This window comes from Phycodurus eques, chromosome 6 (assembly GCF_024500275.1).
Source record: "Phycodurus eques isolate BA_2022a chromosome 6, UOR_Pequ_1.1, whole genome shotgun sequence".
Taxonomy (NCBI): Eukaryota; Metazoa; Chordata; class Actinopteri; order Syngnathiformes; family Syngnathidae; genus Phycodurus; species Phycodurus eques.
The window spans coordinates 4,781,044-4,806,781 of NC_084530.1; the positions used below are offsets into that span (position 1 = coordinate 4,781,044).

Sequence of the window (25,738 nt, forward strand, 5' to 3'; positions counted from 1 at the left end):
TTACCCTTTTAGGTCCCCAGAATTCAATGATTTCCTGAAGCGTTGTCTGGACAAAAATGTTGACAACAGGTGGAGTGCAGCACAACTTTTGCAGGTGCCCCCCAAATGAACACTCTCATAAGTTGGTTCCAATTCTCCCAGTTAAAAACTTTCTACAGAAAATAAATGATAGTATCCGTGCTTGTACATGGATACTATTTCCATCTTTCTTCACCACTTGCAATTCAATTCTGAGCAATATGTCCTAGGTGACATCTGTTTAAATGCCTACGTTCCAGTCCACGTGTGTGTGTGTGTTGGCAACCCGCTTACTCCTTTGTGTTTGAGAAGACCATAGCAGAGACGGCTTCTCTTTTTCTATTGGTTGAAGTTGTTTGCCAGGTTATAGCTACTATACCTGATTATAGAACGATGAGAACCAATCAGGATACATCAGAATCATCTTTATTTGCCAAGTATGTCAAAAACACACAAGGTATTTGTCTCCGGAGGTTGGAGCTGCTCTAGTACGACAACAGACAGTCAATTGACAAAGAATACGTTTGAGAAATAAAAACACAGTCACTGAGCAAATGTTACCGGTAATGTCGTAATGCGGGTACAATTTCATTTTTTTTGGGGGGGGGTAATTGTGCAAAATGATGCAGAGGCCTCTAGCAATTAGAGCAGTTTGAAATGACTAATAGAACAAGAGTCTGGCGCAATGACCATTGTGCAAAGGGCGCACAGACTTCAAGAAATGTATGCAGTTGAAAGTGATTAGTAATGCGCTAATCTGGGACAATGTCAATTGTGAAAATGGTGCAGATACTTCTCAGGCACATGGACGGCCAGTATTGGTCAACAACAGATATGCAAGTAGTGCAGGGTGGCGAGACTACTAGAGTGAGTGCACGAATAATATGTAATTTGCCCGACAGAAATGTGACAACAATCTCAAGACAAAATTGGCAGCATGTTACAATGGAATTTTAAGTTAACTGTTTAAGAAGTTAATGGCAAGGGGGAAGAAGCTGTTAGAATGTCTGCTTGTTTGAGTTTGCATTGGTCGATGGTGCCTACCTGAGGGAAGGAGCTGGAAGAGGTGGTGACCAGGATGTGGAGGGTCCAAGAGAATTTTCCATGCTCTTGTCTTAGTTTTGGCAGAGTGAAAGTCCTTAAAGTTTGGTAGGGGGGGTACCGAAAATCCTTTCAGCAGTTTTGATTGTCCGTGGCAGTTGGAGTTACTCCTTTTTTGTAGCAGCACCAAACCAGACTGTGTTGGAAGAACACTGGACTGATTCGATGACTGCTGTGTAGAACTACCTCAACAGCTCCTGTGGCAGGCCATGCTTCCTCAAAAGCCACAGGAAGTACATCCTCAGCTGGGCCTTTTTGAGAATGGAGTTGATGTTGGTCTCCCACTTCAGGTCCTTAGAGACTGTAATTCCCAGGAACTTGATGGTCTCGACGGTTGACACGGTAGTTGGACAGCGTGAGGGGCAGCTTTGGCGAAGGATGCCTCCTGAAGTCCACAATCATCTCTACAGTCTCGAGCGCGTTCAACTCCAGGTTGTGTCGGGCGCACCACAGCTCCACCACTTCCTGTCGATACGCAGACTTGTCACCGTCTTTGATGAGGTCGATGACTGTGGTGTCCTCTGCAAACTTCAGGAGTTTGACAGCCGGGTGCGTTGAGGTGCAGTCATTCGTGTAGAGAGAGAAGAGCAGCGGAGAGTGGACACAACCTTGGGGCCCCCCAGTGCTGGTGGTGTGTGTAGATGTGTTGAACGCAGAGCTGAAGTCCACGAACAGGATCCTCGCATAGGTCCCCGTGCCGTCGAGGTGTCCTAGGATGAAGTGCAGCCCCATGTTGACTGCGTCATTCACAGACCTTGTTGCGCGGTAGGCAAACTGCAGGGGGTCCACCAGGGGACCTGTGACATTCTTGAGGTTGTCCAGCACGAGGCGTTCAAAGAACTTCATGACCAGAGATGTCAGGGCGACAGGCCTGTAGTCATTCAGACCCAAGATTGCAGGTTTATCTGGGACTGGGATGATGGTGGAGCGTTTGAAACAGAATGGTACCTCACTCAGTTCCGGACACAAAAAATTATTTTATAGTGCTCACGCTAAAGAGGATGGCTCAAGGGGTTTTAAAATACAGGATCGCAGTTGCAATGAAGGATTTTATTTCAAAGAAGCTCCATATACTTGTTTACATCAGATTTCTAAGCCCTAAAATGAGAGGCTGGCAAGATATTTACATAGTAGTTTGGAGTCTTATTTTGTATTATTTAATGGTAATGATGTTTAATATCTAAAAGATTATACCGACTCAGGTCAGCACAAGGTGAGATGAAAATCAAAACAAGAATGAATTTGTGTGTCAAATATTCAGTCTTGTCTTATTTTCGTTTGAAAGTATACTATCCGCAATGTAAAATGTAGTTAGTAATAAGCAGTGTACCGTGATAAGTTTCCAGTTTTAAAGAGCACTGTCAAAATTCTGCTTTTGCAAAGAAAAGCTCAATTTTGATTGGCACTGTCAGAGAGATTATGATGTAACAATGTGTATTACTGTGGAGTATTGAATTATATTGTACTGAGGGGTGTTTTGACAATTTTGCCCCTCATGTAGCTAAGTAAGCCAACCAAAATATTTAAAAAAAGACTTTACAGTATGAAACAATACAGCAACTACAATAATACCTATATTGTTCATTTTAAAAATGAATACACTATCTCTGCTAGACTGTAGAGTTGCATAGAAGATGGCTTTGCCCATGCGTTTTTGCTTTTGATCAATAAAATGTAATTTGAAGTTGATCTGAGAGATTTTTTATTATTTTTGTTGGTTTTGTTTCCAGCATTCATTTGTGTCCAGTGTGACAGACAGCAAGCCTCTGAGAGAGATAATAGCTGAAGCCAAGGCTGAGGTGACTGAGGAGATTGAAGAACACAAAGAGGAAGAGGAAGAAGAAGAAACCGAACCAAATATGGTGTGTAAACCTGTAAACTGCATTCATTTTTGTTTGAGAAAATGATACATTAGTGAGCTGAAGGGCACACACATTTGCAGTGTAACAATTGGACACATGCTGTATTTTGTGCTAGTAAAATGGTTACTGGTTGTTGGAGACATGCTAGTCTGCTCTCAGGCTACTGTCAACAGGTGCAGCACTGTTTGCGCACCTTTTTCACTCTGACATTTCTCCTTGCATGTGTGTGATCCGGATCTCTGTCTGGTTTGCAAGACAAATATACAGCAGAGTGTGAATTGAATTTCCCCTTGAAGGATCATTATAAGTGTAATAAATGGGACAGGTTTAAAAAAAATAATAATAATAATGTTTTTTTTTTTAATGTAATATATTCCCAAAACATGATGGAAAGTTGAAAAGAATTTGGTCATGAATGGGTGCAGAATTAATAGTATCTGCCAACAACATAATCAATAAACTAGACCGTTTCAAGTCAAGTGGGTTTAAAAATGAGTGCTACTTGCTTCATTGTGGAAAAAAAAAATCCTTTCTACCTCTGCTGCAGGGCCATAAACGTGCTCCCTCTGATGTCAGTGTTGCCAGCTCGGAGGATGAGAAGATTCCACTCTCTCCCACCATCTTGGAATCTGTCCCCGAGAAGGGTGAACCACGTCTGTCCATTCCTACACCCAATGAGATCCCTGTAGCTAACCACATATTGGTCACAAGCTTTGCGGAGGAGTCCATTACTCCTGCAGCCACAGAGCAAGCATACAAGATTCTAGTTAATGTTGGGGGAAAGCAACAGGCGCTGGTAGAAGGAACAGAGGCTGTAGAACCAGGCAACCCATCAAGTTTACCTGTAAAGGAAATGGAGCAGCTTGAAATAGCTTCTGAAAACGAAAAGGAAGTTGACACCACTGAGGTGCCAGCCCATCCAGAGGCTACTACAGAGATTCGAAAAGATGCAGCTTCTCCAAAGAGAAAAATGACTTCAAACACACAAGCAGAGGAGGACTCACATAAACATGTTACGGTGACTTCACCAAGTCAGGATGACGTTCTCTCAAAAGAGGAAGTTGGAGAGAAGCCGACAGTAATGATGAATACAGAAGATGAGAAGATTCTTCCAGACAAGGCTAAAAAAGACAATTCAGACTCTGGAAGGAGCTCAACTGCAGATATTAGCAGTGTGGACCTGAATCTGTCTATTTCAAGTTTCTTGTCCAAAACGAAAGAGCCCACATCGGTTTCCATTCAGGTACTACACAGTACTTATATTCACATGTATTGTAAGACTCTTCGATGACCAAACTTCGTCAAAAAGTTGCAAACTGACTAATAAAGCCACAACCTTTCCTGTCATGTTTCCCCAGGAGACAAAGCGTCAAAAGAAGACATTGAAAAAGACACGCAAATTTATTGTGGATGGGGTGGAAGTTAGTGTGACTACATCAAAGATCATTACTGACAATGACACTAAGAACGAGGAAATGAGATTCCTCCGGTATAAACCTGCCTTCAGCTATTATTCACGTACTGTAAAAATAAAATGTGTTGCATGAACGCAAACCCTTCCCTACTGAATCAAACAATATTGTTAATGCATCTTGTCTTTTTCTCTTAATCCCTTCTCTCCTGTTGTCCACCACCATGCCAGACGCCAGGAACTAAGGGAGTTGCGTCTATTGCAGAAGGAGGAGCAGAGGGCCCAGCAGCAGCTCAGCAATAAGCTACACCAGCAGAAAGAGCAGATTTACCGCCGCTTTGAGCAGGAGACCACAGTGAGCTTCTACGAGTATTTAGCAGGACAGCGTTCCTGCGCTATATCTTGTTTTTTTTAACCAATTTTTTATGGCTATTTTACAAGGGCTCTACACAAAATGGCGGTGACTCGAATTGGGATTGGGGCTGAAAAAGCGATCAATGAATCTGAATTTTCAGACTCGAATCAGAATGAATCTTAGACTATCTTCTACTTAATTTATTCTGACAATAGCTGCAACAGCTGTCATCCCAATTAACTTTAAAAAAAATATATTAAATATGTCACAATTCTTAGCCCGTGTTTATGGCGGACGCCATTTTGGTTTCTGTGCATGTGAACATTTGTAGTTCGTTCTTGCAGTTGATCATGGATCACGGATGCAAATAGCAGTAGCCCTCCACCAAGACAATGATCTCCACGAAGGAAGGATCTAACACAGCGTGGCAGATCATGAGAGCTAGCCGGCTAGCCAGCCAGCTAGCTAGCTAGCTAAAAAGGAGGCAGCTGGTCACAACCAGTGAAGATTTACGGCACCGAGACAGGCGCAAAAGGAACCCGGGTTCTACCTTTGGCCGCGGTACGGCGAGGGATCCTGGGTAAAGTCAGTCAGTTTAAACTAAAAAGGAAAACTTTTCCAGAGGTAGAAGTACATACTCTCTTTCTGTTTTAGTAGATAGTTTTGAAATAATCAAAGTGGATTTTAAATAATCAAATTGGATTTTTCATTTGTTGGACTATGTAATCTCTTTATTTTTTTATTCTGATTCTGAGTCATTGATTCTGATTCTGAGTCATTAGTTGTCAACATTAATAATGAATCATGATTCCGAGCAAGTCCGAGCCCTAATTTTTTAAGTTTACTTTCTCTAATGCCTCTGCATGTGGTAAAGGAGAGCCAGAAACGCTGAAACTTGTCACAATCTCTCAGCTTTCGGCCAATCAAAATGCACATAAGCTTTCCCTCACGCTGAAAATCCATTTCAGTGTTTAACCAAGCTGCACCGCCGTGCTGCCTCAAGCCATATAAATAGGATGGATGGATGGATGAAAAAGCGAAGCTTTTTACCAGAATGGACGCTGGGTATGTTCAAATGAATAGAGCCAGTGAGACTTCTTTAAAAATATCCACACTTTGACTTTTAATTCTCACCAACATCCTCTCTCTTCAGCAACCTGCTTCTTTCTTTCACCATCTTTCTTACAGCAACAAACACCCTATACAGTCTTGCTTTTTAGGGAATCCATGTATACAGTCGCTCTATGTGCGGGGGTGCGTCGGCAATTCTTCTTTTTATGCGATGGTCCAGTCCAGTCGGGTTCGACTGCATCGTGCAGTTTGCGACAGGCTTTCAAGGCACATGCATGTACACAGACACTACAATATGCATTGTATTTTAGTTTTGTAATTAGTTTTTTTATGTTCAAATGTGTTTATGGTGCGTTTAAAAAGTGTGTCTAAATGTGATTAAAGCATGCGGGATGGATAAAACTATAAATATATTTTTTCCCTTTATTAAGGATTTTCACTAATCACTGTTGGGTCTGGTTATATTATTCATAACACTACAAAATGCAGTTTTTGTTGACAGACAAAATAAACTTTTTTTTTTTTTTTTTTTGACAAAAAAGTCATTCTCCCTATGCACGACACGTACCGAAAATGTACCGAACTGTGGCCCAAAAACCGAGGTACAGACTGCACTGTGCATGACCTGTACCGTCCCACCCAGAGTGTGGACTACTTATAACCATGGTATTTTGCATGATTTCTTGATTTTATCTAATCATGTGTTCTTCCAGAGTAAGAAGCGTCAGTATGACCAGGAGGTTGAGAACCTAGAGAGGCAGCAGAAGCAGACCATCGAGAGGTTGGAACAGGAACACACCAACCGACTGAGGGACGAGGCCAAACGCATCAAATCTGAGCAGGACAAAGAGCTGTCCAAGTATCAGAACATGCTGAAAAACCGCAAAAAGGAGGTCAGTGTTTTGTCTACTTTATTTTACTGTAGTTCTTATGTGTACTTTTGATGTGGCATGCAAAGCCTCTTATCATTTGCAGGTCCCATCACCTGATATCCTGTTAAGCTAACAAGTATTAGAACCCTCACTGAAAATCAAGATAAAATGAAAAAGAAAAATAATAACAACAATAATTCACCTGGAAATGACGTCAGACAGGGGCAGAAGACTACAAGCTAAAGAATCCAGCCTTTCATTTTCTCTTTGAGTCTACGGTGGTTTTTAGAATCTGGGTGGAACCCGGAGTGACCGGAGATAAAAACAGTCACAGGGAGAACGTGTGGTAGATCGGTTAACCACATGCTCTTAAAGATAATGCCTGTCTTAAAGATAATCTATGAATAAAAATGGATAATATATTATTTATATAAAACGCCAATTCCAATGAAGTTGGTACGTTGTGTTAAACATAAAAAAAAAACAGAATACAATGATTTGCAAATTATGTGCGACCTATATTTAATTGGATACACTACAAAGACAAGATATTTAATGTTCAAACTGAAAAACTTGATTGTTTTTAGCAAACAATCATTAACTTGGAATTTTATGGCTGCAACGCGTTCCGAAAAAGCTGGGACAGGGTCATGTTGACCACTTTGTTACATCACGAGTTGCTTGTGAATGACTGAGCAATTCAGGGAAGCTCCTTTTATCCCCAATCATGGCACCCACCTGTTCCCAATTAGCCTCTTCACCTATGGGATGTTCCAAACAGGTGTTTGGTGAGCATTCCTCAACTTTCTCAGTCTTTTTTGCCACCTGTCCCATCTTTTTTGGAACGTGTTGCAGCCATAAAATTCGAAGTTAATGATTATTTGCTAAAAGCAATCAAGTTGATCAGTTTGAACATTAAATATCTTGTAGTGTATTCAATTACATAGGTCGAACATGATTTGCAAATCATTGTATTCTCTTTTTGTTTAACACAACGTCCCAACTTAATTGGAATTGGGGTTGTATAAAATATGATATTAAATACTTAACATTAATAAACACAACATCTTGGAGTTTGTTTGCCCCTTTCCATCCCTAGCTTTTGTGTTGTTATTTCCATCAACTGCTCATCACTTCCCTTCCTGGGCAAACAGGAAGTGAGACTCTCTCCAAAGCATGTGAGAAAGGCTGTTATGAAGCGTATTAAAGAGGATATTATTCAAGCACCCCCAAAGGAGGTAATGAGAGTGCAATTTGCAGTGGACTGTTAACTTTCAACCCTATAACTTCACCTCAATTCTTAAATGAACCGTTTGCACGCATGGTATAATGTGATAACTAGATTTGTTTTGTTTTTCCAAACCTTCCAATATCACGTGTTTGCACTGTCAGTGACATTGGCAACCTGTGTGTGATTCATAATGTAATATGTAGGAGTGTAATATACTTTGATCCACAGGGAGTGGCCCATGTTATGATTCAGTCCTTTCAGTTGTCCTCCTGTACCCTCTGTAACGCTCCCATACAGGATGTAAGTGAACTCACCCGTGTGCATTTTGAATGCATCTTCTCTTTTAAGATTGGCTTATTACCTTGTTCATGCACCACACACCAAGCTTACATTAAGATCAGTTATCAATTTGACTATAGATGAATGATTTCCTGCGGAAGATTCTAACGTTTTATGAGAGTCAAATATCTCTCAAATATCTGTAGTTATGGTGTATTATATGAATCACGTAGGGCAGAGAACAGTGGTTTACACGCAGATTATTATTTACTATGTTTTATCAGCTCAAACTGTCTGGTTTACTGGTAAACAGGCATTGTACCTTATATTTGAAAGAATAGTGTGTGGCATTGGGATGTTCATTTACTTACACATTTTTCTTTTTAAGAATCATTGGCATTTACACTGGGACCATGGCAGCATGTAGAACAGTGTTTACTGTTAGTTTTATACCTTCAAACAGGAGCAAGAGTTTCTTCAGAAGCAGCAGCAGGATCTTGACAGCGCGCTGAAGAAAATTATCCAGCAACACAAACATGAGCTGGCCACTATCGAGAGAGACTGCCTCAACCACAAGCAGCAGCTTCTTAGAGGTAATGATAAGTGTCGCATATACAGTGGGTATGAAAAGTTTTCAGACCCCCTTAAATTTTTCACTCCTTGTTATATTGCAGCCATTTGTTAATCGCATTTGTTCGTTTTCTTCCTCATTAATGTACACACAGGACCCCATATTGACAGAAAAAAAAACATAATTGTTGAAATCTCTCTTAAGACCTTACAGCTCACAGTTGCATGTCAGAGCAAATGAGAATCATGAGGTCAAAGGAACTGCCTGAAGAGATCTGGCCAAGGTTACAAAAACATTCTGCTGCACTTGAGGTTCCTAAGAGCACAGTGGCCTCCATAATCCTGAAATGGAGGATGTTTGGGACGATCAGAACCTATCCGAGAGCTGGCCATCCGGCCAAACTGAGCAATTGGGGGAGAAGAGGTAAAGAAGAACCCAAATATCACTGTGGCTGAGCTCCAGAGATGCAGTCGGGAGATGGGAGAAAGTTCTAGAAAGTCAACCATCAATGCAGCCCTCTACCAGTCGGAGCTTTATAGCAGAGTGGCCCGACGGAAGCCTCTCCTCAGTGCAAGACACGTGAAAGCCCACATGGAATTTGCTAAAAAAGCACCTGAAGGACTCCAAGATGGTAAGAAATAAGATTCTCTGGTCTGATGAGACCAGGATAGAAATTGTTGGCATTAATTCTAATTGAAGAGAAAACTAAGAGAAGATCAGGCACTGCTCTTCACCTGTCCAATACAGTCCCAACAGTGAATCATGGTGGTGGCAGCATCATGCTGTGGGTGTTTTTCAGCTGCAGGGAGACTGGTTGCAATCGAAGAAAAGATGCATGCAGCCAAGTACAGGGATATCCTGTACAAAAACCTTCTCCAGAGTGCTCAGAACCTCAGACTGGGCCGAAAGTTCACCTACAAAAAAGACAATGACCGTAAGCACACAGCTAAAATAACAAAGGAGTGGCTTCAGAACAACTCCGTAACTGTTCTTGAATGGCCCAGCCAGAGCCCTGACTTCAACCCAATTGAGCATTTCTGGAAAGACCTGAAAATGGCTGCCCACCAACGTTCACCATCCAACCTGACAGAACTGGAGAGGATCTTCAAGGACGAATGGCAGATGATCCCCAAATCCAGGTGTGAAAAACAAAGAGACTCATGGCTGTATAAGCTCAAAAGGGTGCTTCTACTAAATACTGAGCAAAGGGTCTGAATACTTAGGGCTGTGTGATATTTCAGTTTTTCTTCTTTAATAAATCTGCAAAAATGTCAACAATTACGTTTTTTTTCTGTCAATGCGGGGTGCTGTGTGTACATTAATGAGAAAAAAATTAACTTAAATGATTTTAACAAATGGCTGCAATATATATTTTTTTAAAAAGTGAAAAATTTAAGGGGGTCTGAATACTTTCCATACCCACTGTATCTGCTTGTGTGGTTTTTGCGCCAAAACCAAATGGAAGACTGTATCTGCTTGTGTGGTTTTTGCGCCAAAACCAAATGGAAGAATGAAGATCATGATTTATTTTTTTATATAGTTGCTGCATGCCAACATTCAGGAAAAGACAATGGGTAATTTGTAGCATATGTAATTTGTTCCTTTGATTCCTTCAGCACATTTTTGTTAAAAATGTAAATAATCTTTTAAAAATGTTGGGCTCATAATCAGTCATCAAACTAGGAGCACAACTTTGGTGGTTTATTTTATAATTTTGGAAAATGTGAATCATGCACTGTGACAGTGTGACTTCTGGCACTCAGGGTCACATTTTCTTCAAGTTAAATAGGCAGCAATCCCTCTCTCTGTGGAGGAAGACTGGACCTCTGTGACTACATTGATGCTGATCAAGTGCTACCCCTCCCTTTTTGATCAGTGCACAACGGCTTGTTATTGCATTATTAAGCTTGCATGCGGACTTAATGTAGTATGCTAGGAGCCACACAAAAACACTTCTGAGAAAAACTTGAACCAAGTGAGGGGAGCCTGGAGCAGAGGTTTCGAATCACTACGTGCTACTTCACAGCTTGAAGTCTTGTTGTCGGTGGCTGCACACAAGCACCTACAGCATTCATCCATTTTCTATTGCATTTATTCTTTGCATGTCACAGGGGAGCTGGAGTCTATCCCAGCTAAGTTAGGTTGGCGTTCTGGACCGATCAGCAATCATTCACAGGGCAACTGAAATAGATATCTGCGTGAACTACTACATTTTACTACCAATACAATCCCATGAAAAAGTATTTGCCCCCTTCTCATTTTATTTTTTTACTTTTTGCATAGTTTCCGCACTTTAATGTTTGTCACTCTGGTTCGCTGGAGTCCTAAAGCTTTAGAAATGGCTTTGTAACCCTTTGTAGATTGATAGATGCCAATCGACTCAAGTGAGGATAAGTGGTACGGAAAATGAATGAATGAATGAATTACTTTATTTCTTAGCTGTTGAATTTCTTTTGATTGTGGCATTTTGTTGCAGCTTTTTGATATCCTTTGGTCAACTTCATTTTGTCAGACAGGTTCTTTTAATTGAACAGGTAATCAGGCTTGGGTGTGGTCAGTGAAAATTAAACAAAAATGTGATTAGCCAAACTTAATTATGATTTAACAAGAGGGGAATTACTTTTTCACACAGGGCCAGGTAGCCTTGAATTTTTTTAATTCCTAATAAATAAAATCACCATTTAAAAACTGCATTTTATGTTTAATTGCATTATCTTTGTCTGATATTAACATTTGTTTGATGATCTTAAACATCAAAGTGGGGAAACGAGGCACAAAAAAAAAGGATTTGAGAAGGGGGAAAATACTTTTAACGACTTAGCCATTCACTATTGCTCCTCCTTGCATGCCATCTAATATCAGATAAGATTTTCCTCTCCTATGAAACTGTCATTTGGTCGACTGTGCACTTATTTGCTCCAACCTTTGCACATTTTGTGTCTGTCTGCACACAGCAAGGGAGGCTGCCATGTGGGAGCTGGAAGAGCGTCATCTGCAGGAGAAACACCAGCTCTTCAAGCAGCAGCTGAAAGACCAGTACTTCATGCAAAGACATCAGCTGCTGAAAAGACATGAAAAGGTGTGCCTCATTGTCCCACTCAATCATGTTTGTTTTTCAAATAGGTTAATGGCTAAATGTGTAAATTAAAGTGGAACCTGAAACCAACGCTACCCATTCCAAGTACGGGTTGTTCAGAGCTGCAAAGTTACTGTATCCCTTGACCATTTGGTGTGTACCTGTTAGCAAGTAGCTAGTCATCCTTGTTGAACCCACACCGCTGAAAGAGGAACATCATCGCTCCTTAGCAGACAGAGGGAGACATACAGTAGTTTGGCAAAAGATGGAATTTCATTTCAACCCGGACTTCACAGAAAAAAAATTAGAGAATGAACCATGCCGATAACCCGATTAATTTGTACACGTAAGCATTGTCACCGTTAAACCTTTAGTACCTATCGTAGGTCATTAGGAAGATAGGATTTCTCATGTAGAACTGTTTTCTATTTACTGTTACCATTTAACATTTGAACTTAGATCTGTAATTGTTCTACATTAAAATCTTTCTTTCTGTCCATGTAATTATTTCTTCCCCTGCAGGAAATGGAGCAAATGCAACGCTACAACCAACGATTGATTGAAGAGATGAAGAACAAGCAGACTCAGGAAAGAACCAGACTGCCAAAGATTCAGCGCGGTGAGGCCAAGACCCGCATGGCCATGTTCAAGAAAAGTCTTCGCATCACTGGAGCTGCTGTTACACCGGAGCAGGAGAGAGAGAAGGTCAAACAGGTAACAACTATGTGGACGACACTGTATTATAGTCATTCTTAAAGGGAAACTAAACTTTTTTTTTTTTGGTGTGTTTGTTTTTGTGAGAATAGGTTGTGTGTGTGTCAGTCAGCACTTGTCAAAACACCGTACTCCTTTTAATATAGTATTATTTATATAGTATTTGTGGAATAAAAAATAAACATAATAATAGGTGAGAGTTGTCAATTTCAACGGGGTGCCATGTTGAACGATGGGACTAAATAACACCACAGTAGCGCTACGTGCTAACGCTGGAAACTGGCGCATTATTATGCAATTTTAAATAGTGAACGGGAAATGAATGAGCGTTTTATTATTTTTTTTATTTTTGTGCGTCTTGAATTAGCGATTGAACATGACTTCAGGACGACCTTTTGTTGATGTAGGTGGCAACAGTACACAATGCCATATAAACTGGGGTCAGGCCAGCCTCCTGTCGTAGGTAAAGGGGGTATGGGGTCTTAATGGTCCATATTTCACTAACAAGTTGATTTGATGTATAGTTTGCTTAAGAAAACAGGCAGTTATTTCCAATAACATCAATTCATTTTGGAGCAGTTGGTAAACACCTAATTGCCTTTGGAATGCCCCTTTTTCGTCACAAATGTCTTGGTGTGTTGTCGGATGCTGAAGTGAAGACCATATTCACTGCATAGCCGGTATGGAAAAAAGAATTTATTATACCATAATGTAGGAGTATTTAGTCAAATTGTATATATTGTTGCTGTCAGGTGGAATCCCCCCACCTCCAAAATGACAACTCTTTAGGAAAACGCCATCCCAAAAACATGTTCAATCGCAAAAACTTGCTAATTAATTATGCTGTCATTGTTTAAAATTGTATAATACGGTGCCAGTCGCTGGCATTAGCAGGTAGCGTTACTGTGGTTCTGATATCATTTCATCCCATCATTCCCTTGAGACTAACGTATCTCCTCTATTATTATGTTTCTTATTTCATGAAAGCATTATTAATCAGAGCACCATGTTTTGACAAGTGCCAGCACATGCAAACTATTGAAGCAAAAAAAGAAAAAAATTCTTCCCCTTTAAAGGTCCCATATTTTGGCTATGTAGACCTCAATAGAGTGACTTTCTAACATAGACTTAAAATAAAAGTGTCAATTTCATTTCAATAAAAAACACCTTGGGTTCGTCATGCGAGTGTCCAGAAAAGGCTACTTCTGTTTGACCCAGTTCTGTATCTGCTTTGTTCATATTTGGCTAAGACCTTTTCTCTGATTGGTTGCCTCCGTATAGAAGACCCACTTGTGAGAGCACACGTGTTTATGTTGACAGCGCTGGCTTGGGAGCGGAGAGGTAGGCGGAGATCTTCGCTACTAACATAGATGAGCTCAAAAAATTCCAATGACCTGATTTGAGGCCTCTCGGCATAAAAACGTCTGGAACTCAGGAATGTGTTGGACAATTGAAATTCATATTTCACATTTACTGAGGCACACATCCATCCATCCATTTTCCATTCCGCTTATCCTCACTAGGGTCACGGGGGTGCTGGAGCTATCGACTCTGGGCAAGAGGCGAGGGTACACCCTGAACTGGTCGCCAGCCAATCGCAGGGCACATACCAACAAACAACCATTTGCACTCACATTCACACCTACGGGCAATTTAGAGTCATGCATGTTTTTGGAATGTGAGAGAAAACCGGAGTCCCCGGAGAAAACCCACAAAGGCACGGGGTGAACATCCAAACGCCACACAGGCGAGGCCGTATTTGAACACGGCCGGGTCCTCAGAACTGTGAGGCAGATGTGCTAACCAGTCGGCCACTGTGCCGTACTGAGGCACCATATAGCCAATATAACATCCCAAATAGTAGAAAAAAGTTGGTTTCGTAAAATACGGCACCTTTTTTTAAAAAAAAAAAAAAAAAAAAAAAGAACTGTTACCAGGTGGGTGGTGGGGGTTTTAATAAAATGTGTATGATGTGCTTTGGTCAAAGTACCCCAAGGATCAAAATTATATCACACTTTACACATGATATTTTATTTCTTGTCCTGCTGAAATTAGTGAGCAACTGGCCCATATACTGCTGGGTTAATACAAATACCCAACCCTCCCACCCCTATGAAGTATGTATCGGTAATCAGAAGCGAAGTCTCAGTGCAGCTTTGCTTACCTTTTGGCTTTGACATGATGGCAAGGGGTTGGACCCATTGGGGATGTAATCTTTTTCTGCAGGATTGTGCCGCTGCATGATAGTGTTTCAAACAATGTATTCCGGTGGTCGGACTCCAGCCATCGCTTCAGAGCTGGTTGAGGAAGACTCATCTGTTTGTTCAATACAATTTGTGCATTAGTCATTCAAAATAACATTTCCCATAATATGACTTTTCACTTTTTCAGTTTGCAGTTCAAGAAGAAAAGAGACAGAAGAACGAGCGACTCCACCAGCATCAGAAGCATGAAAACCAGATGCGAGACTTGCAGCTGCAGTGCGACGCCAACATTCGAGAGCTGCAGCAGTTGCAAGTACGGATTAGAAACGGTTGTTTCCAGTGCACATATTAACAGTACATACATCGACACCTCCTGTGCGTGCGTTCACAGAACGAGAAGTGTCATCTGCTGATCGAACATGAGACGCAGAAGCTGAAGGAGCTGGACGAGGAGCATAGCGTCGAGCTCAAAGAGTGGAGAGAGAAGCTGCGACCGAGAAAGAAGGTAACACTTGCGCCCAGGTGGTTGTTAGAATTTAAAAAGGACATTTTTGGGCCCACCCAATTTGACAAGCTATCATGTTAAATTGTTAGTGGCTCAATCTTTGTTGTACTTATTTCAAGTAAATGTTTTTGTTTTATTTGGATCTCGTTAGCTTAAACACTAGCCATAATTCTTCCTGGGGTCCACAGTTGACATTGTGACAATATAATATGCAATCAAAAACATTACACAAACATAAAATAAGACACACATTGCACAGACATAAAGATTTCAACAATTGCAACTCATTCTCATTACAGTTGCTCCAAGTGTCTCTAAAGACAAAGATACTGTATTTCACAAGCCCATATGGTCGTCTAGGTATTCAAAATTAGCATTAACTACTGGAGTTTCTGATAGGATAATATCCTTTAAGTGATTTTTTTTTTTTTAAACAACACATATTATGTTATTTAATATCATTTGGAAGCAAGTTCCATTCCTGCATTGCTCTGTACACAGTATGACTGAACACTGAGCACTTTGGGCAAAATAAAACAACCGCTGGTAGAGTAATGATATACATCTGTACTAAAGGAGAGCTTTGTAATAACTTGAAGGTGTATAATAATCAGTTTTTAGCATCAAACCATGTGAGATGTTGATGCATTTTCCTGATATTTGACTTGTACCCACATAAAAAGGCCACACGTTAGTTTGTTTGAAACACGTTAGTTTGAAGATGCCTTTGAATATTCTCATTCATCCAGGTCATTTCATTCTCAGGGCATTGAATCAATCGCAACTGAGTGTTGTGTTTGTCTTAGAAGACATTTCGCCTCTCACCCGAGTATGCTTCTTCAGTTCATGCAACAAGGCTTAGGACGCACTAGCCACTGTTTGTGTGGAAGACTCAAATATTTATGCTCCACTTATAGGCATGTCCCACGCCACATATGGAATCATTCTTTTGGAATGCATAAAGGGGGAAAGCCGTTAAACTGCCTGGCCGAGAAGCCATTGTCCTTCCACCAGACGTTGGGTGGGAACGCCCTCATTGATATTCCATTCAGTTGTAAAGTGCTGGTGGAGTTACGAACGGTCAAGGAGGACAATCGCACCTACTGTGCTGAATAGACGGATAAATTATGTGATATGACGCAGACCAGCTCTGATGCCTTATGCGGATTCCCACCTAGTTTCTAGACAGGACACGTCCCACTGCAACATGAGTGGCTCCTGCGTCGCGGGAAGGGAAGGCTACGCAGATGTAAGTACACTGAACAAAAATATAAACGCAACCCTTTTATTTTTGCTCCTATTTTTCGGGTGCTGGACTCAAAGATCTAGAACTTTTTCCACATACACAAAAGGCCATTTCCCTCAAATATTGTTCACAAATCTGTCTAAATCTGTGTTAGTGAGCATTTCTCCTTTGTTGAGATAATCCATCCCACCTCACAGGTGTGGCATATCAAGATGCTGATTAGACAGCATGATTATTGTACAGCTGTGTGTCTGTCGGACAGCTGTGTGGCTGTCCACAATGAAAGGCCACTCTGAAATTTGAAGTTTTGCTTTATTGTGGGGGTCTGGGGGGTCAGAAAACCAGTTGTGTGACCACCATTTGCCTCACACAGTGCAACACATCTCCTTCGCACAGAGTTGATCAGGTTGTTGATTGTGGCCTGCGGAATGTTGATCCGCTCCTCTTCAATTGCTGTGCGAAGTTGCTGGATATTGGCGGGAACTGGAACACGCTGTCGTATACGCCGATCCAGAGCATCCCAAACATGCTCAATGGGTGACATGCTGGCCACGCAAGAACTGGGATGTTTTCAGCTTTTAGAAATGCCGTGCATTCTCATGTTGCAACATGAGGTGATGGTCGTGGATGATTGGCACAACAATGGGCCTCAGGATCTCGTCACCGTATCTCTGTGCATTCAAAATGACATCAATAAAATGCACCTGTGTTCCTTGCCCATAAAATACTCCTGCCCATACCATAACCCCAACGCCACTATGGGCCACTCGATCCACAACTTTGACATCAGGAAACCGCTCACCCACACGACGCTACACACGCTGTCTGCCATCTGCCCTGAACAGTGAAAACTGGGATTCATCCATTAAGAGAATACCTTTCCCAATGTGCCAGACGCCATCAAATGTGAGCATTTACCCACTCAAGTCGGTTACGGCGACGAACTGCAGTCAAGTCGAGTCCCCGATGAGGACGACGAGCATGCAGATGATCTTCCCTGAGACGGTTTCTGACCAAATTCTTTGGTTATGCAAACCGATTGTTGCAGCAGCTGTCCGGGTGACTGGTCTCAGACGATCTTGGAGGTGAACATGCTGGATGTGGAGGTCCTGGGCTGGTGCGGTTACACGTGGTCTGGGGTTGTGAGGCCGGTTTGATGTACTGCCAAATTGTCTGAAATGCCTTTGGAGATGGTTTATGGTAGAGAAATTAACATACAATTCACGGGCAACAGCCCCGGGTGGACATTCCTGCAGTCAGCAGGCCAATTGCACGCTTCCTCAGAAATTGCGACATCTGTGGCATTGCGCGGTATGATAAAGCTGCACATTTCAGTGTGGCCTTTTATTGTGGCCAGCCTAAGGCACAGCTGTGCAATAATCATGCTGTCTAATCAGCATCTTAATATACCACACCTGTGAAGTGGGATGGATTATCTTGACAAAGGAGAAATGCTCACTAACACAGATTTAGACAGATTTGTGAACAATATTTGAGGGAAAGGGCCTTTTGTGTATGTAGAAAAAGTTTTAGACCTTGAAGTCCAGCTCACGAAAAATGGGAGCCAAAACAAAAGTGTTGCATTTATATTTTTGTTCAGTATATATGACTATCCCAAACATGTATCACATTTGTACAAAATAAAAACAAAGTTTGTTCTGGTTAGGTTTAGTGCTCGAGTTGGGGTTTAAGGCGGTTTAGGATATGTTAGGATTAGGGTGGGTTAGGCTTAGTGGGAAACATTATCGCCGCCATACTTAAGTCACATCTTTTCCTGTCTGGAAGCACTAGGGTGTGTTCTTACAGGGACACAACAGCCAATCATAGTGCAGCGGTGCGTGTCCTGCAGCCAGTAATACTGGAGCAGGGTGTGTCCTGCATAGAAATTATGTGGGAACCCTAATAATGCCTCTCTGATAGCAAGCCGCCATGTTTTCATGTGCATAAATGATGACATCCTCATGCGGCGTCAGAGGAATTCCCAGCATGCCGAGCGTCCTTGTAAGTAGTTAAGAAGGCTGCATTATGTCAGTTAGTGTTAATACGCCGTCTTCATCTTGTCATTGTGTGCTAACTGTTGGATTATTTTGTACCACGATCGATGACCTGCCTCGTTATCACGACCCTGAGCGAGCATGTGGCTTGTGTGAATGATTCGCTGTGGTTGAGATTACGTGTTTAAGCCACAGTATCATATCGCTATCACGAGGGTGCACCACTGGCCACAACATTGCATAGGAGTGAATAAAATGCAGTGTTATTAATATAATCTACACAAATTGATTGAATGGCTGCGTAAATAAGGAAATAATATATGAAAAAGTCATATATAAAAGTAATAAATATACTGTAGCCTTCATAGACTAAAGTAATATTTATACAATAGGTGTAAATTGGTAAGTATAAAATAGTGGTGCACATCAATATAATGATAAATTATAATTAGCCCAATATGGACACTGTATGAAACATCTATTGGCATGCATAAAAACGATGATGTTGTTTCCTCATCTGGTCCACAGACCTTGGAAGAAGAGTTTGCCAGGAAGTTGCAGGAACAGGAAATGTTTTTTAAGATGAGCGGAGAGTCCGAATGCCTTAACCCCTCCGCACAGAGTCGCATTTCTAAGTTCTACCCGATCCCCAGCGTCCAGTCCACTGGTTTCTAGGCTAACCCTCCGAGACTGATGCGGCTGAACCAGTGCCTTCCTCTCCACCAGAAGAGGAAGTAAGAGGCGTTTCCCTCTCTGGACACTTCTGTTTACTGCAGCTATTTTCACAGGTCATTTCCCCATCTACCACCTCAGTCACTAAAGCGAAGTAACTTATTGGATGACCATGTGATTGAATTATTTTCACAAACAGTTCAGTACCTGTAGAATTGGAAGTTGTAGGCGTTTTGCTGCACCATTTTTTTCTGGTTTAGACATTTGCACTAACCCCCTCATAAAATTTGATAAGCACACAAACATATCTTGTAATGTTGATTAGTAAAATTTGGACAAAATCATGAGAATTCTGTTTGTCTTGAAGCAATGATGATGCAGTAAATCAGATTACATACTGTTATCTGTTAGGATCTTGGGTAAAGATTCATCTGGGGCTTTTGATTTCCAGTTGTACAAACGAATCCTTTCTGTTTCAAGGCGTGAGACTCCAGCAGCACATGGCAGTTGCCATTCTTTTCGGTTATGCAAAACAGTGGAGGTGTAGACATTATTTTTATTATAATTATTGTTCAGCTAGACAGAATTACACATTTAAAAAAAATAAAAAAATAAAAAAAAAGGACGTGATGTGTAGTGTCCGATAAATGAAAGCACCACTGTGTTTTAGCAATAAACCAGCATTTATTCACCAGTGAGGTGGTCAGCATTGTCCCATTATTCAGTTAGGGGTAAAAAAAATTTATTCAGGGACAAAGACAAGATACATCATTATATTATGATGTGTACATGTCCAACTACAAGAGCTTAAATCTATGAGCTGATTAATTGTTTGTCTTAATCAGCCTCCACATAAAACATTTCATTGTCAGGTGTCACAAGTCTAGACTTGCTAGCGAATATCCGTAATGCTTTGGAAAGGCTAGAATGAGCTACAATGTCTGCTCAAACTTTGGCAATTTGAGATTGTTTTTATTTTTATTATTATTATTATTATTTTATTTTTTTTACAAATCCTGAATGCATAAATTGTATCTGCATTAAAAGAAACAAAAGCTGAGCTCTTTGCATGTTTGTTTTTTGATAAATATGCTATCATGTTCATATCGAATGAAGTTAATACAAAATGTGGGCCTGACTGGTTTAGGCTTTCTTGATTTATCATCTCATTTCTTGGTATCTTTCTATGAAGTGTTTCTAAAGGTATTTAATAGTAAGGCACAAAAACAAAAGTGGAGTGCTGTGCACCTTTTACAAAATGACATGACAACTTGGTCGTATTTCTATTGCATAAAACCTGCCACATGCTTGTTCTAATTTTGCTCCTGCTGAGTTTTCTAAACCAACTTAAAACAGTAAATTGTGAAATAAAGTATTGAGTTGGTAGAATGATTTTGTTGTGAATGTCAAATCATACCAACAACATGCATTTTTTTAAATGTATAGTTTTTAGGTGGCCTATGTCATGAAGATTTTCGTTATTTCTGTAAATAAAGTTTGCTCTACTACAGCTGTGCTTCGTCTTGCTTTTAAGTTGGTTCTTTGAAAATGACCAACAATATAGGTTTATCTACAAGAGGTGAAAGTCAGTCCCACGGAATATACAGTGGGTACGGAAAGTATTCAGACCATCTTACATTTTTCACTCTGTTATATTGCAGCCATCCATCCATTTTCTACCGCTTATCCGAGGTCGGGTCGTGGGGGCAGTAGCTTTAGCAGGGACGGCCAGACTTCTCTCTCCCCAGCCACTTCATCCCGAAGCGTTCCCAGGCCAGCGAAAGACGTAGTCTCTCCAGCGTGTCCTGGGTCGTCCCCGGGGTCTCCTCCCAGTGGGACGTGCCCGGAACACCTCACCAGGGAGGCGTCCGAATCAGATGCCCCACCCACCTCATCTGGCTCCTCTCGATGTGGAGGAGCAGCGGCTCTACTCTGAGATCCTCTCGGATGGCTGAGCTTCTCACCCTATCTCGAAGGGAGAGCCCGGAAACTCATTTTGGTCGCTTGTATCCGGGATCTTGTTCTTTCGGTCACGACCCACAGCTCGTGACCATAGGTGAGGGTAGGAACGTAGATCGACCGGTAAATTGAGAGCTACGCCTTTCAGCTTAGCTCCTTCTTTCCCACAATGGACCAATACGAAGGCTGCATCACTGCAGACGCTGCACCGATCCGCCTGTCGATCTCCCATTCCATTCTTTCCTCACTCATGAACAAAACCCCAAGATACTTGAACTCCTCCACTTGGGGCAGGATCTCAACCCCGACCTGGAGAGTGCACGCCACCCTTTTCCGACTGAGGACGATGGTCTCAGATTTGGAGGTGCTGATTCTCATCCCAGCCGCTTCACACTCTGCTGCGAACTGCTCCAGTGAGAGTTGGAGGTCACGGCTTGATGAAGCCAACAGAACCACATCATCAGCAAAAAGCAGCGATGCAATACTGAGGCCACCAAACCGGAACCCCTCTACGCCTCAGAATCGGTGACAAAGGGCAGCCTTGGCGGAATCCAACCCTCACCGGAAACGAGTCCGTCTGCCCGATATGCGGACCAAACTCTGACTCCGATCGTACAGGAACCGAACAGCCCTTATCAGGGGGTTCGGTACCCCATACTCCCGAAGCACCCGCCCACAGGATCCCCCAAGGGACACAGTCGAAAGCCTTCTCCAAGTCCATAAAACACATGTAGGCTGGTTGGGCGAACTACCCATGCACACTCGACCCTGCCCGAGGGTGTAGAGCTGGTCCACTGTTCCATGGCCGGGACGAAAACCACACTGCTCCTCCTGAAACTGAGATTTGACTTCCCGACGGACCCTCCTCTCCAGCACCCCTGAATAAACCTACCAGAGAGGCTGAGGAGTCTGATTCCCCTGTAGTTGGAACACACCCTTCCCTTCTTTTTATAAGGGGGACCAGCACTCCAGTCTTTCTCCATGGCCTCACCGAACTCCTCCCATACCCGAGTTTTTGCTTCAGCGACCACCAAAGCTGCATTCCGCATGGCCAGCCGGTAACCATCAGTTACCTCAGGAGTCGCACAGGCCAAAAAGGCCTGATAGGACTCCTTCTTCAGGTTGACGGCATCCCTCACCGTCCACCATCCCCTGGTGTCCACTAACGGGTTCGGGGATTGCCGCCACGACCGGCACCGACCACCTTACGGCCATAGCTCCGGTCGGCCGCCTCAGCAATGGAGGCGCGGAACTCGGACTCTATGTCCCCCGCCTCCCCCGGAACATGAGCAAAGTTCTGTCGGAGGCGGGAGTTGTAACACCTTCTGACAGGGTATTCTGCCAGACGTTCCCAGCAGACACTCACAATACGTTTGAGCCTGCCAGGTCGGACCGGCTTCTTTCCCCACCATCGGAGCCAACTCACCACCAGGTTGTGATCAGTTGACAGCTCCGCCCCTCTCTACACCCGAGTGCCCAAGACATACATGCATTGAAGTCCCCCAGCAGAACGATGGAGTCCCCAGCGGGAGCGCTCTTCAGCACCTCCTCCAAGAACTAGGCACAAACAACAGTCAGTACCCGTCCCCCCACCCGAAGGTGGAGGGAGGCTACCCTCCCTCCCGTCCACCGGGGTGAACCCCATCGTACAGGCGCTGCGGGGCAATAAGTATACCCACACCTTCTCAGCGTCTCTCACCGTGGGCAACTCCAGAGTGGAAGAGAGTCCAACCCCTCTCGAGAGGACTGGTACCAGAGCCCAAGCTATGTGTGGCGGCGAGTCCGACTATATCTAGTCGGAACTTCTCGACCTCACACACCAGCTCGGGCTCCTTCCCTGCCAGAGAGGTGACATTCCACATCCCTAGAGCCAGGTTCTGTAGCCGGGGATCGGATTGCCAAGGTCCCTGCCTTCGGCCACCGCCCAGCTCACACTGCACCCGACCCCTATGGCCCTTCCTACAGGTGGTGAGCCCGTGGGAAGTATATTGCAGCCATTTGCTAAAATCATTCAAGTTAATTTTTTTTCACAATGCAAACACAGCACCCCTATTGACAGAAAAAATTGAATTGTTGAAATTTTTGCAGATTTATTAAAAAAGAAAAACTGAAATATCACACAGCCCTAAGTATTCAGACCCTTTGCTCAGTATTTAGTAGAAGCACCATTTTGAGCTAATACAGCCATGAGTCTTTTTGGGAATGATGCAACAATTTTTTCACACCTGGATTTGGGGATCATCTGCCATTCCTCCTTGCAGATCCTCTCCAGTTCTGTCAGGTTGGAGGGTGAACGTTGGTGGGCAACCATTTTCAGGTCTTTCCAGAGATGCTCAATTGGGTTTAAGTCAGGGCTCTGGCTGGGCCATTCAGAAACAGTCACGGAGTTGTTCTGAAGCCACTCCTTCTGCATTTTAGCTGTGTGCTTAGGGTCGTTGTCTTTTTTGAAGGTGAACCTTCGGCCCAGTCTGAGGCTCTGATTACTCTGGAGAAGGTTTTCGTCCAGGATATCCCTGTACTTGGCCGCATTCTTCGTTCCTTCGATTGCAACCAGTTGTCCTGTCCCTGCAGCTGAAAAACACCCCCACAGCATGATGCTGCCACCACCATGCGTCACTGTTGGGACTGTATTGAACAGGTGATGAGCAGTGCCTGGTTTTCTCCACACATACTGCTTAGAATTTAGGCCAAATAGTTCTATCTTGGTCTGATCAGACCAGAGAATCTTATTTCTCACCTTCTTGGAGTCCTTCAGGTGTTTTTGAGCAAACTCCATGCGGGCTTTCATGTGTCTTGCACTGAGGAGAGGCTTCCGTCAGGCCACTCTGCCATAAAGCCCCGACTGGTGGAGGGCTGCAGTGATGGTTGACTTTCTAGAACTTTCTCCCATCTCCCGACTGCATCTCTGGAGCTCAGCCACAGTGATCTTTGGGTTCTTCTTTACCTCTCACCAAGGCTCTTCTCCCCCAATTGCTCAGTTTGGCCGGAAGGCCAGATCTAGGAAGGGTTCTGATCCTCTCAAACCTCTTCCATTTTAGGATTATGGAGGCCAGTGTGCTCTTAGGAATCTTAAGTACAGCAGAATTTGTTTTGTAACCTTGGCCAGATCTGTGCCTTGCCACACTCTGAGCTCTTCAGGCAGTTCCTTTGACCTCATGATTCTCATTTGCTCTCACATGCACTGTGAGCTGTAAGGTCTTATAGAGACAGGGGTGTGGCTTTCCTAATCAAGTCCAATCAGTGTAATCAAACAAAGCTGGACTCCAATGAAGGTGTAGAACCATCGCAAGGATGCTCAGAAGAAATAGACAGCATCCGAGTTAAATATGAGTGTCACAGCAAAGGTTCTGAACACTTACGGATGTGTGATATTTCAGTTTTTCTTTTAATAAATCAGCAAAACTTTCAATTGTTTTTTTCTGTCAATATGGGATACTGTGTGTACATTGATGAGGAAAAAAAATTAACTTAAATGATTTTAACAAATGGCTGCAATATAACAAAGAGTGAAAAATTTAAGAGGGTCTGAAAACTTTCCGTACCCACTGTATATATAAAAGCATCCCACAGATGAAACCAATAAGTAAGATTGGTCCACTAAATTACTTTAACGCTCAATTCAGTTGCAGATTTTACAAAATATGTACACACTCTGGATATGGTAACTGCAGTTGGTTTGATTTTATTTGAAGTATAAATCCACACTTGTAACAAAACAGTGAAAGTTTGGGGTATAGCTTTAAAATTCCTATTCTATATGATCCCTGACAGCAAAGCAGATGCAGTAATAATGAAATAACATTGCATATATATACTGTTGCAAAACAGACAATGTGCATAACAACGTCGGGGTACTCTCATGCACACACACTCGTGCCTTAGACACCAACATCCCTCTTTGCTCTCCTTGAAATCGTTGAGAAGTCACCTGAAAAAGCAAGACTAGTTAGTTTATATTAAAGGTTTGTAGACAATGTAGACTGACTCCAAATTGTGCTAATAAATAAAGCCAACAATGTGAGAAGAAGCCCATTGGATCATCATAAAAGTGAACGATTATACTGCAAGTGTGTTGTATACAGTTTACTATTTATATTTGAATTAGAATACATTGAGATTGATAATGACTCATTAAAGAGTCAGTCAGAAAGATGCCTCTATAAATCAAAACTTAAATATTGAGGTCGTATGTATAGTATGTAGCGCTGCAACGCATTATTAGTGTACGAGGTTCACTGAAGTAAAATCGATCTGTGCCATAATAATACGGAGAGTTGAAAAATTGAGCTATGTCACAAACCATCAGCAATCAACTTGACTACTGACCTTTTTCTCCCTTGGGTCCTTGTTGCCCTGGAGAACCACGTTCACCTGTATCCATACAAACACAGTGTGGACATTTAAGCTGGGTAGAGCGACTGGTTCAGAGTCATTATGAAATAGCCCAATAGGCCAATGACAGAAAAAGTTAGTGAAAGACATTTTAGTAATTTTAAGACCCCTTCAGTAAGGCCTCTCTTCACCACTTTTTCAGACCCTTTATCCCAGAACGAGGAACTCACAATGGGAACACTTCCAAGAAGAATGTTCCTTGTCG

General features: G+C 42.4%; 2 protein-coding genes across 5 annotated transcripts in view; one reads left to right on the forward strand and one right to left on the reverse strand.

Annotated features, from left to right (window-relative positions):
- LOC133403616 (serine/threonine-protein kinase 10-like) overlaps positions 1 to 20,692 on the forward strand; it is a 46,151-nt gene extending 25,459 nt beyond the window's left edge. For both annotated transcript variants that reach the window (XM_061678632.1, XM_061678631.1), the window contains 12 exons: positions 13 to 94; positions 2,850 to 2,981; positions 3,529 to 4,224; positions 4,340 to 4,470; positions 4,624 to 4,747; positions 6,532 to 6,711; positions 8,664 to 8,793; positions 11,726 to 11,850; positions 12,370 to 12,561; positions 14,953 to 15,078; positions 15,157 to 15,270; positions 19,039 to 20,692. In XM_061678632.1, coding sequence (XP_061534616.1) covers positions 13 to 94; positions 2,850 to 2,981; positions 3,529 to 4,224; positions 4,340 to 4,470; positions 4,624 to 4,747; positions 6,532 to 6,711; positions 8,664 to 8,793; positions 11,726 to 11,850; positions 12,370 to 12,561; positions 14,953 to 15,078; positions 15,157 to 15,270; positions 19,039 to 19,185 — 2,179 coding nt within the window. In that variant the 3' untranslated portion in view covers positions 19,186 to 20,692. The remainder of the gene's footprint in view (positions 1 to 12; positions 95 to 2,849; positions 2,982 to 3,528; positions 4,225 to 4,339; positions 4,471 to 4,623; positions 4,748 to 6,531; positions 6,712 to 8,663; positions 8,794 to 11,725; positions 11,851 to 12,369; positions 12,562 to 14,952; positions 15,079 to 15,156; positions 15,271 to 19,038) is intronic.
- A 4,115-nt stretch (positions 20,693 to 24,807) lies between these two features.
- Positions 24,808 to 25,738, reverse strand: part of LOC133404506 (collagen alpha-1(XVII) chain-like) — a 30,350-nt gene continuing 29,419 nt past the window's right edge. For all 3 annotated transcript variants that reach the window (XM_061680453.1, XM_061680454.1, XM_061680452.1), the window contains 2 exons: positions 25,468 to 25,512; positions 24,808 to 25,069 (listed from right to left, as the gene is read on the reverse strand). In XM_061680453.1, coding sequence (XP_061536437.1) covers positions 25,020 to 25,069; positions 25,468 to 25,512 — 95 coding nt within the window. In that variant the 3' untranslated portion in view covers positions 24,808 to 25,019. The remainder of the gene's footprint in view (positions 25,070 to 25,467; positions 25,513 to 25,738) is intronic.